General features: G+C 38.7%; 1 protein-coding gene across 5 annotated transcripts in view; it reads right to left on the bottom strand.

The window, feature by feature from the left end:
* The window catches only part of VPS13A (vacuolar protein sorting 13 homolog A), a 118,165-nt gene that overhangs the window by 89,398 nt on the left and 16,687 nt on the right, over positions 1–12,080 (bottom strand). For all 5 annotated transcript variants that reach the window (XM_032206606.1, XM_032206607.1, XM_032206608.1 and 2 more), the window contains exons 15-19: positions 8,658–8,793; positions 7,841–7,935; positions 6,902–7,044; positions 5,120–5,321; positions 2,405–2,519 (exon numbers count right to left, since the gene is read on the bottom strand). In XM_032206606.1, coding sequence (XP_032062497.1) covers positions 2,405–2,519; positions 5,120–5,321; positions 6,902–7,044; positions 7,841–7,935; positions 8,658–8,793 — 691 coding nt within the window. The remainder of the gene's footprint in view (positions 1–2,404; positions 2,520–5,119; positions 5,322–6,901; positions 7,045–7,840; positions 7,936–8,657; positions 8,794–12,080) is intronic.

Raw genomic sequence — 12,080 nt, 5'->3', positions numbered from 1 at the left:
TACAGGAAGTATCCAACTGTGGTTGTCAAACTGCCTGTATTTTCACTGCTAAGACACTGACGTTTACACTGATTTTGCTGACTATCATCTCTATCCTGATGATCAGCAAGTGCAAGTCTTGCAAAAAAATCTGTTCAAAAATTATTAAACTGGTTGGGCACTTCAGATTGTCAAAACATTTGAGATCAAATTCTCTCTTTTTTTTCCCCCCTCATCTGAAGAGGAATGAGTAGTCTTGCTTCATGCTAGCACTGAAAACTGCCTTATGATGCAGCCACAACCCACTAAATAGTTATCAGACGCAACAAGTTAATCACAGAACTAGATGTAACATGTGATCAAGATGACATTGCACTGCAGAACACCCACATCGGTAAGGAGCAGAAATAAAGTAGAAACAGGTTAGATTTCAAAACATAAGTGATTATACAAAACACATGGGAAACTTTGTTGCTCAACTCAGATATTAAGGAAGAAAGAAGTTAAAACTATTCCAACGTTATCAATGGTTGTCATGGCATAGGACAAGTAGTCTAGTCAATGAAGAATTGGATGACATAGTACAGAATTTCCAAGGTAAAGTAACTTAAACCAATAAAAAGTTGTTTGTTTTTTTTTCAGTTTTCAACACCTAACCATACTTGAGTGACTTTGATGGCTCCAGAAAAGCCTTTATTTCATTTGAAAAAATAACTCAATTAAGTGAGTCCATAAACTGCACTATGGGAAACCAGACTTCTATAATGTCTTTCAGTGGTACTGAAACTTATTACTATTTTGGGGTAGAGAGTTCCTTCAGCTCTCTAGTTCACAGGTCCCCAGTATTTTCCAGCTATCTTTTACTGCTTGAAAGACATGTGTAAAATATTCTTTATTGAGAAGGACAGCAAGTCTGAACATATCAATGATATGATTTTTTTTTTTTATTTTTTTTTAATTCTACCTCTGATCTGCAGAATACTGTGCTGCAAGGGACTATGCTAATCTGTCTTCTTTCCCTGAATCTCAGCCTAGATTTTACAAGCAACACACCACTTATTTTTAGAAATTTCAGTTGGGTTTTTCATTCATGAAAGAAACAAGCTTTTGGATTACTACTGGCAACTCAATGATCTTGAGGAAATAAGAGTTACTGGTAGGGATATACCTCTGAAGTTATGCTATATCAGTTATAACTGAAGCACAGCAGCATTTCTTATTTCCACAAATAAATGAATCATGCTCAGAATCAGTGTTCACTTATAATTAGTAGAGAGCCAAGCATATTGCAATCAAGCAATATATATTTATTTATTTTTCTAAATAATCTCAGGAGTGACCTGGGATATCAATATATTCAATACTGCTGGAGAAGTTTCTGACAAGAAAGATGAGCAAGATGATCCATGTAACCATATACTTGTTATTTTGACTTCAGTCCTTAATTAAACAGTATAAAGGCTTGCACACAGTTCATCCAAAGAACTAAGTAGTAGAAATATAATTGATGCCCAATTTCATTCCTGATACTAGATCGATAAAAGAAATACACCATATTTGAGTTTCCTATCATTTCTTGAACTTATTATCATGGAATGTTCATAGGTTAATTTAAATATTAACATTTTACAGATTTAAATGAGGTGAAACTCACTGATTTTTTTTTCGTTTAGAAAGAAATTATACATGAAAACTCCCCTTCGCATTCCACGCTCTCCCAAAGACAGGACACTGAGCTGGACACACCTCTGACCTAGAGTGCCTCAGACACCCTTACTCATACAAGGTAATTCCACTCATCTCAGTATTTGCCTCAAAAGGTATTTACCATTTTCATCTGTATGCTGAAATACAAGACCTCCAGAGATAAAAAATCAAGATTTTTTAAGATAATTTAAGATTAAGAAATTAAAATGAGGGGAATGGCTTCAATGCTGAGTAACTGAAAGACAGATATAGTTTATATAGCTTCAGTCAGTCAAGATCAGAAACAACATTCACCAATAAATTAAGAATGTGTGCTGAAAAGTAACAACTCTGAAAAGGATTTAAGAGTTTTATGAGACAAACAGTATCTCAGTATCATCAAGAATAAGACACAATTTGGGTTATTTAGATACTCAAATGAACAAAAACAGAAAAGCTGGAATTAGCAAACTTTTACCTCTGTATGGAATCCAACTGTATAAATATTGAAACACTACCAAAGGGCATGGAGAATATTTACAAAGGAATTTGAAAAGATACAGACAGACAGAATTGTCCATTTCCTAGAACAAATGCTTTGTAACAAGATCAAAGAATTCAGCTGACTTGTTTTATTAGAAACCTATGACTTGGGTCAATGCATCCCCATTTAGAAAGATATTAAATATTCTCATACTTGTGGAATCTAAAATTTGTCAGAAGAGCATGCAGCACTTGCCTGTTGATGTTTTCTCACGAAACTCTTCAAGCTTCATCAAAGTTGCAGACGTCAATTGCTCTAAATGTACATTTTTTGGAGGCCTGAAGAAATCTACTAAGCTATTTATTGTTCTCTGTTAAAATAAAGCAACAATTAAACATGGCAAATTTAATAGAATCATAGATCAGTTTGGGTTGGAAGGGACCTTACAGATCATTGAATTCTAACTCCCCTGCCATGGGCAGTGACAACTCCCAGTAGATGAGGTTGCTCGAAGTCTCATCCAATCTGGCCTTGAACACTTCCAGAGATGGGAATCCACAGCTTCTCTGGGAAACCAGGTCCAGTGCCTCACCACCCTCAGAGTACAGCATTTCTTCCTTATATCTAATCTAAATCTCTCCTCTTTTAGATTAAAGAGGTTCACTCTTGTCTGATCACTACACTCCCTGACAAAAGAGTCCCTCCCCAGCTTTCCTGTAGGTCCCCTTTAGGCATTGGAAGGATGCTATAAGGTCTACATGGAGCCTTCTCTTCTCCAGGCTGAACAACCCCAACTCCTTCAGGCTGTCTTCATAGAAGTGCTCCAACTCCTTGACCATCTCTGTGGCCCTCATCTGGACTTGTTCTAATATGTCTATGTCCTTCTTGTGCTGGGGGCCCCAGAACTGAACACAGTACTCCAGGTAGGGTCTCACAAGAGCAGAGTAGAAAGGGAGAATCACCACCCTCGCCCTGCTGGCCCTGCTTCCACTGAAGCAGCCCAGGATACAGCTTGCTTTCTGGGCTGCAAGCACTCATTGCTGGCTCATGTTCAGCTTCTCAGCAACCAATAGTGCCAGATCCTTCTCAGGGCTGCTCTCAATTCATACTCTGCCCAGCCTGTATCTGTGCTTCGGATTGCCTGAACTAGATGCAGACCCCCACACACTTGCCCTTGTTGAACCTTAAGAGGTTTACACAGGCCCATCTCTCCAGCCTGTACAGGTCCCTCTGGATGCAGTCCCATCCCTCCAACATGTCAACCACACCACACAGCTTGATGTCATTGACAAACTTGCTGAGGGTGCACTCAATCCCACTGTCACTGACAAAGATGCTAAACAGTGCTGGTCCCAGTACTCATCCCTGAGGAACATCACTTGTTACTGATCTCCACTTGGACATTGAGCTGTTGACCACAACTCTTTGAGTGTGACCATCCAGCCAATTCCTTACCCACCAAGTGGTCCATCCATGACATTCATGAGTCTCCAATTTAGACAAAAGCATGTCATTCCTTTTATGAATGATATACCTAATAGAAGCTTTTCTTGTTGCCTTTGACATTCCTGGCCAAATTTAATTGCAACAGGGCTTTGGCTTTCCTAACTTGATTCCTGCTGCTCATACATTTTCTCTGTATTCCCATCAGGCTTCTTGCCCTTGCTTCCACTCTCTGCAGGCCTCCTTCTTCTGTTTGAGTTTGCCCAGGAGCTCCTTGTACACTCATGCAGGTCTCCTGGCGTTTCTGCCCAACTTCCTCTTTGTTGGGAAGCATCGCTCCTGAGTTTGGAGGAGCTGATCCTTGAATATTAGCCAGATTTCTTGGGCCCCTCTTCGCTCCAGGGCTTTGGCCCATGACACTCTTCTACCACACAGATCCCTCAAGAGGCCAACGTCTGCTCTCCAGAAGTCGAGGTCAGCAAGTTTGCTGTGTCCCCTCCTCGCTGCCCTCTGAATGCAAAACTGCACCATTTCATGGTCACTGCAGCCAAGGCTGCCCTTCAGCTTCTCATTCCCCACCACACCCTCCTTGTCAGCGAGAATGAGGTCTGGCATAGCACCTCTCCTTGTGGGCTCCTCTATCACTTGCAGAAGGAAGTTGTCATCAGTGCATTCCAGGGCCCTCCTGGCCTGCCTGTGCCCTGCTGTGCTGTCCCTCCAACAGCTATCAGGGTGCCTGAAGTCCCCTCTGAGGACCAGGCCTTGCAAACGTGAGGCTGCTGCTGTCTGTCTACAGAGGGCCTCGTCTGCTTGGTCTTCCTGATCAGGTGGCCTGTAGCACACTCCCCTCGTTCTAAGGTCCCCTGTCCCTGCCCTCCCTGGAATCCTGACCCACAAGCTCTCTCTCAGCTCCTCACCCATCCCCAGGCAGAGCTCCATGCACCCCAGCTGCTCACTGACATGCGGGGTGATGCCCCCCTCCTTGCTTCCCTCGCCTGGCCTCCCTAAACAGCCTGCATCCTTCCAACACTCCAGTCGTGGGAGCCATCTGTCCCACCACGTCTCTGTAATGCCAATGAGAACAAAGCCCTGCAGGCATGCGTACATCTCTAACTCCTCTTCTTTATTCCCCGTGCTACTTGTGTCAGCATAGAGACATTTAAGTTGGGCCCCTGATGAAGCTGACTCACTGGCTGCACTGGCTGGAATTCCCTTGTGCTGCCCTTCAGGTGCTCTCCTGCTGACCCATGGCCCTTCCCCAGGCTCTGGGCATCTATCCCTGGCACTCGCATCAAACTGGGAGGAGTGGGATGGACTGAGGTTCTCCTCCCCTGCCAACTCTAGTTTAAAGCCCTCTTCACCAGCTTGGCAAGCCCATGACTGAAGATGTTCTTCCCCTTCTGACAGGTGGACCCCATCAGCCCCCAGTTGACCAGGTTTGTCAGAGCAAGTCCCATTGTCCAAGTAGCTATTTTACTATTATGTAAACTTTTTCAAGATACGTAGTTCATTCAAATATTTACTTACTGCATCATATATTATTTCTAGTGGCTGTGATTCAATTCTAAGCCTCTGATCTGCCTTCTCATCCAAAGGATTAGTCTCAAACGCTATGCTTAAGAGTGAGGTACTATTGTCCGAATAGACTGTTCGAGAAGATAGCAGACAGGGTGTACAGTTTTCTCGGGATGTGCCCATAACTTCAAGTGAGGTTACTTTTGTTTCAAATCTGGAGAAAAAAAAGAAAGAAGATGAGTGGCATGTTCAGATGTAATACCCATATGTGCAATTAGATTATAAGAGTATCAAAGTATAAGGAGCTAAAAGAAAACCAACACACCCGCACGTCACCTCTAAACATCCTCAAATATAAATAGCTTAGTCTAAGGATATCTGGGTATCAGTGTGTTACCTGTTCTTCATTTCATTATCTTTTGTGTCTATTAACCACACTTCAGTAAATAAGAAAGGGAATCCAAATTATTCACCTCACATTTTTCATGAGAAGATGTGTCAGGGTAGGGAAGAAAGATGCAAATGGAAGTTCTGTAGAATGAGTTCAAAAATTAAATGGCAGTGTTTATACTGGGGAACACTGACCCAGCAAAGAGGAGTGGGTTCCAGTGCAGAGAATAAAAGACTATCCACAACAGGTGTCCAAGATTAACAGCCTCATTACTGCTGGATAATCTGGAGTATTCTTTTTAGGTTTGGGATTTATTTTTCCTATCACCCAGACTACCTCTTTAACAGTTCTCAGTTGAAGATCTTAATGTCTCAACACTCAAAAATGTTTCCCTGTACAACTGTAATATTTTCGCCCTTTTTTTCAAGATGACAATCTCTTGAATCTTTTCAAGATTCAGTCTCTTGAGCATGGCCATTTAGATGCTCAAGAGACTGAACAGAAATGATGCAATGATGCAAACCAAAAAAAAAATTTTAACACTATGCAAAATCAATAGTATCTTAGTATAACCTAATACGCTCCAAAGCAAAGAGGACAAAGCTTAAAACATGAAGTCTATCCTTCCCCAGAATTTTAAGCCATATTTGCAATGTAAATCAAATATTTCACATATCACTGCTTTTTGTCCTCTACTGTGAGAGCATGAAAACAAGTCAAAATCATCAGTTACAGTTTTCTTCTGCAAATCTAGAAATTGAACTAAAAATGAAAGAGCTTTTTAGCCACATTAGAATAGAATAGTTAGCTGGAAGGGACCGTCTGCCAGCCAGATGTAGCTCCATTCACTACAACCATCTACCATAAAGCCAGTTCATCACGTAGAGTAGCATGAACCCATTCATCTCACAGTTGGATTGTTTGTCCAGAATGTTGTGAGGGACAGTATCAAAGGCCTTACGGAAATCCAGAAAGACTACACCCTTCATCCACCAAGCATGTAACCTTATCATAGCAGGAGATCAAATTACTAAGGCAGTATGCCTTCACACAAGCAGTTATGAGATAACTTTGGTCAGATTAAGTTTCAAAAGGAGTAACAGATATTTTTCAAGGTAAAAAAAAAAATAAATTAGTAATGGTGACTGCTTGTGTATAACAATTATAAACTGGTTAAACAGAAGTTGTGTATTGGCACAAAAAAATCTGAAGATAGAGAATTTAATTCTGGAAACAATATCCATTCACTTTGTCCACTGGTTGCATGAAGATTCAACTCCCTAACTACACGACCAATCAAAGTGAAAAACAGTAGTTAAACATCATTACAGAGTCTTCTAATGTCTGTTAGCCATCAACAACATTGCACAAGAAGCAAAAACAGTTTGACAGAGAAAGCTCACCTTATTGCTTGTGCACCTGGCCGTTGTGTGAATACTGTACTCAAGCCATCTAACGTAAATTTTACCAGCTCAGGGGTTCGCTTGTTTTCTCTTATTGATATAGACATGCTTAATAGATTCAAAGACAACTTCATGGCTTCATACTAGATAAACAAGAAAAATGACAGTGAATTGCAAAATACATTTGAACAAAGCTTATGAAGTGGTGAAAATTTTTCTAGTACTACAAGTAGCTTTCACCCTAGATAGTACACAAGTAATTCCCAAATAGTTACTATGAAGAGGCAGGGTTAGAGTAAGGGTAGACTATGCTTGCAAACATATGTCTTTGATATAGAGGTCTCTGTATCACATTTTGAAAAAAAGGGTGTTTGACAGAGCTGAAAGGCAGTCTGTTGTACTGCGCATGGTATCTCACCTACAGATGACTTATCAGGCTATTTCTGAATGTTTCAAAGATGTTCTTTTTTCCTATTACAGTCCTTCAATCATCTCTTTTCCTTACCTAGTCAACTAGTCCAATCATCTCTTCCTTCATCTACTGACCCACACCACCTATTATCATTTACGTTTAAGAGTCCAGCAAAACAGTTAATGTACTTTCCTTAAGAGTTTCTGACTATTGTAAGAGGATATATGAAATGTTTCATACTTTAAACAACAATACACTACTTATATGATTTTATTCTAACTTAACTCAGCAAGATTTCATTCTAAGCTTTTCCAGAATATTTAAAGTAAGCTCTATAACCACTCTCATGAAACTACACCTAAGTATACTCCGTTCAAAGGCAGCTGGCAGTAACTTAAAAGTGTCACAACATTACTCAAATATAGAGACAGAGTTTCAAGTAATTTTAAAAGTGCTACCCTATCATGCTTAGATTTTGGCTTCTAGTATAAAAATAGTAGTTGTTTAACATTATATTTATATCTTACTGATTTTGGAAGCGTTGGATCCACAGCTGTTTCACTATATCCAATTGCTGCATAAAGTTTAGCTTTCTCTTCAAGTGTCATCAGCACTTCAAGACCTGTGACACACAATAGGTTAAACATAATCTAGGTATCTGAAAAACGCAAATATTGTTACATATTTTCAAGTATTTGGTAGCTAGCTCTGTAGATTATGGTGGATACTGCCAACAATACCCTGAATCAGTAAAAGTAAAAAAAAAAAAAAAAAAAAAAAGTGTTTAAGGCAAAGTCTTAAGTCTCCTAAATTGTGCTTTAAAACACAGTTACACATGCATTTTGAACTATTTAACTTCCTATCTTCCTAAAAACATCTTCCTAAAAACGCAGACACCTTTCTTGGCTTGACTTGTGTGTTCCAGAACATTTATTAGGTGCTCTGTACTTAAGTGAATCATACTCTAATACACTGCATGAAATAGCCAAATTAGAAAATAATGGAAATGAAATTGCCTACATTCCATTAACTGTTACTGTTTTTTAGCACTTTAACCCTTCCCTCCCTCCCCCCGTACTCTATGCAGACAATTGCTAAAACTGGGAAAGGAGAAAGCATGAATCAAAGACAGTTCAGAAACAGCTATGGAAGGAAGTACAAGGTATCACTGTAAAAAGTAACTAACAACTTCATCAACAACAACAAAAAAGGATAAGAGAAAATGCAAATGCCAAACAACTAGTAGCCCACGTGTTAAAAAACCTCTGAAATTGTTTTTAAGGACCTATTATTCTAATAAGTAATTTTCAATAACAGAAAAAAAATAGCAATAAATGAACATACTTGAACCCTTTACTTCTTGTTTCTGTTCCTCCTTTTTTTCACCTGACCAGCCCCATATCCAACTAAACCAGCCACCAGAATTTTCATCATCTTGTTTTACTCCTGGTCTGTATATTTTTAATCCAGCTTTAGTTGCCTGAAATTATCAAACACATGCAAGTAATTTTCTTCACACTTCTGTCTTCTCACTTGGATAAAATCAATCACCTTTCTCAACAAAAAGAGTGAACAAAAGTTAATTTATTTTAAGACAATAAATGTTTCTTACACAGATTTTCTCTCTACCTCTCCCCCACACAAAAACAAACACAAAACCCAAAAACTCTCCAACTTTATATGGTTCTCTGCATTAAAACAATGCCCTTAACAAGAATAATTAAAAACACATGTGAGCTACTAAACAGTTAGCACAGGCCAAATTTTAAATGATCCCTATATTTTTCATTTCAGGGTGGATGTCCATAACAGCATCGAAAAACAAAAACAGAAAATTATTACTTCAGTAATAAAAAATTTACTCTGAAGAATACAAGAACACATTTCTGGGTCTGATACATATAACTACAACAGTACAAATGTCCTCCCATCTTGCCTGATGCCAGTGCTGACTTCAATACAGGGTCCTCAGAGAAAGTACCACCTACATCACAAATTGACCACAGGTTGGCATAAGGGATGGCAAATGCACATCAAGCAATCTAAGAGACAGATTAGCTTTCAAACCATAGCAGACCATACAATATAAGTATTTTTGTTATTAATATAATCACAAAAGACAAACTCTTACAGATAAGCCTTGACTTTAGAGGTGTTCTAGTGAACGTGGTACCTAAAGTCAGTGAAATAAGGATTCCTTCTCAGTGTTTAAAAAGATGTCTCTGACACATATGCCAACTATGGAAAACAGCTAGCAATAAACCAGCTTCCTTTTAGGGATTTGCTACTGAAGGGCACTTGAAGGCAGGCCTCACTAGAAAAACACAAAAGGTTCAGAACTGGTACTATTGCTTTACCTAAGACTAATGATGCAGAACATAAGTTAATGAACACAAAACCTCTAAAACTTTGCACAAAATCATCCGGCTTTCTTTTCAAAAAGGATACCCAGTTATCACGCAGTTGTCAGAGAAAAAATGACCCAAGGAAAGAATGGACAAAATGTTTAAAAAAAAATGCTGTTAAACCTCTAAAATTAGAGATTTCTAGGACACCAAGGAGTAGGTGGTCAAGGACAACTTCCATCAACTTGAAATAACACATAAAGGCATGTCTGAGGCTACACTTGGCACCAGAGCCCAAGGTAAGAAAGCATATAGAAGGAAGGGAGGAAAACTACAACAAAATTGTATAACAAGTATATAGAAAATAACTTTGCATGATGTGAAGTTCACCCTTTCTGAAGAAATCCTGTTGAGCTTTTCCCCTGCCTCATTTACAGCGGCCTTGAAATGAATATAAGCCCAGTCCATAGAAGTATTATTGGCAAGGTAAACTTTTCTGCTTCAAAGAAAGAGAGAACCAAGAGTAACATCATCTATTCTGATTTAAGTGAATCATCTATGAAGTTTTCTCCAGACCGAAAGCACAAGAATTTCTCATGCTCATACAGGGACTCAACCACAGAAGCTGAGTTTTGATGCAGAGGGTGCTAGTGATGAAGGTTAAAATGTAGCAAGAATTTTCTGCTGCAAACTCTAGGCCACAAAGTTCCCAGAAGATCAGTTGGCACTGGCTTCACAGATGTGACCTCTGGGTAACTTGATTTCACAGTCTGGAGAAAATCAAACCCTTGAAATTCAACTCTAGGTGTGATTTAAAAAAAAAAAAAAAAAAAGCTGAAGAAACAATAGGGCAATAGGGTCTTTCATCTGGTTCAACCCTCAATTATACGGTGTTTCTTTAAACTCCTAGTTGATTTAAAGCTAACAGTCAGGATCCCAAGCTACTAATAGGATTGCTTCTTACAATATCTTTTTGAGACCTTCTAGAGAGGTATCACCTGATACCAATAAGGCAGATGGCTTCTGACCCATCAATAGAGTTAGAACAGCTCAGTATCACCATAACCTGATATTCAATATCTGGGAATTATTTCAGAGAGTTAGCTAGCAGTTGGACTAGGTTGATCTTTGAAGGTCCTTTTCAGCTGAATTACCCTACCCTTCAAGGTGCTTCCCTAACACTATTCACATACAGAGCTTAAGGCCCAAAAAAATAAAACTCATTTGCTTGCAACCAACTTCCAAGCATGACAGAATCTTAAAACTCATGACTGGAATACAATCATCACCAGAATGCAGTTTGACATAACCTTTTGTAAGCAGCAAGGTCACATTGGAGAAAATGATAAAATTAGGTCATCAGGAAAAAAAAACAGGGAAAAAGACTGGAAATTCTTGGAGACCTCCCTCACCTCACCGGAAGTAGGAGGGTAGAGATAACACCAAAAGAAACTACATAGTACAAGATAAAAACCAAGCCAAAATTAAATGAGAACTAATCCAAACCAACAAAAAAACACTCCTAATGAAAAGCACTCCAGTTCACCCAAGCAACTGAACAGGAGGAACATAAATGTGTCTTCCTGTTCTGAGGAAGGCTAAAAAGTGATTATACAAGCACCTACATCTGGATTTAGTTACAGACAACTAGAAGGAAAAATCACTTTTATAGATCTCTGATTAGAGTTTTCAGAAATACCGTATCTATCACTGTGCAACTGCATTCATATGTTAATTAATATACTCCACAAAACAACAATTTTAAGTGTCTTTTTAAGGCATTTTGATAATAAATGATTGCAATTCATGAAGTTTTACTATCAACACTTCATCTTAGATTCTAAATTTCATATTCTCCTAGGACAATGCTTAGACATTATGTTGAAAACTAAGGAGCATACATACTATCATAGGAAAAGCAATGCTAACAAATTAGGTGTAACTACTTCTACAACCACATCGTCTTGCTTTACTTTGATTATCTATTTAAATTTATTCTGTATTACCTGTATTTGGAATAACATCTGTAAATAGTAACAAAGTGTGAACATACTAGATAAATAGGTGTTCAGAACACTTTAACAGGGCATGAGGAAGGAGAGGAATAAACTTGTGAATTCTAGGCTATTTGGGAAAAAAACAGAAGCCTGAAAACTGTCAAGTTATGGAAATAATTGCTTCCAACTTGACTTACTCTATCATCCTTTGACTGCATTTTTGCAGTAGATCTTTCTTGCCAAAAAGGGGAAGAAATTCACCCCCAAATCCATTAGTCTAAATATGTAGTATATGAAGCTATTTAACTTTTGCGTAATTGTAGGCTGACACTAACTATGCATTATAATAACAAATATGAAACACAAGGAAAATTAGAAGACTGCATAATTGAAACATCAAAACTAAAACGCATTTGCTCAGAATG

This window comes from Aythya fuligula, chromosome Z, assembly GCF_009819795.1.
Source record: "Aythya fuligula isolate bAytFul2 chromosome Z, bAytFul2.pri, whole genome shotgun sequence".
Lineage (NCBI taxonomy): Eukaryota > Metazoa > Chordata > Aves > Anseriformes > Anatidae > Aythya > Aythya fuligula.
Note: the sequence above shows the minus strand (reverse complement) of the source record. Positions and strands in the feature narration are given on the sequence as shown.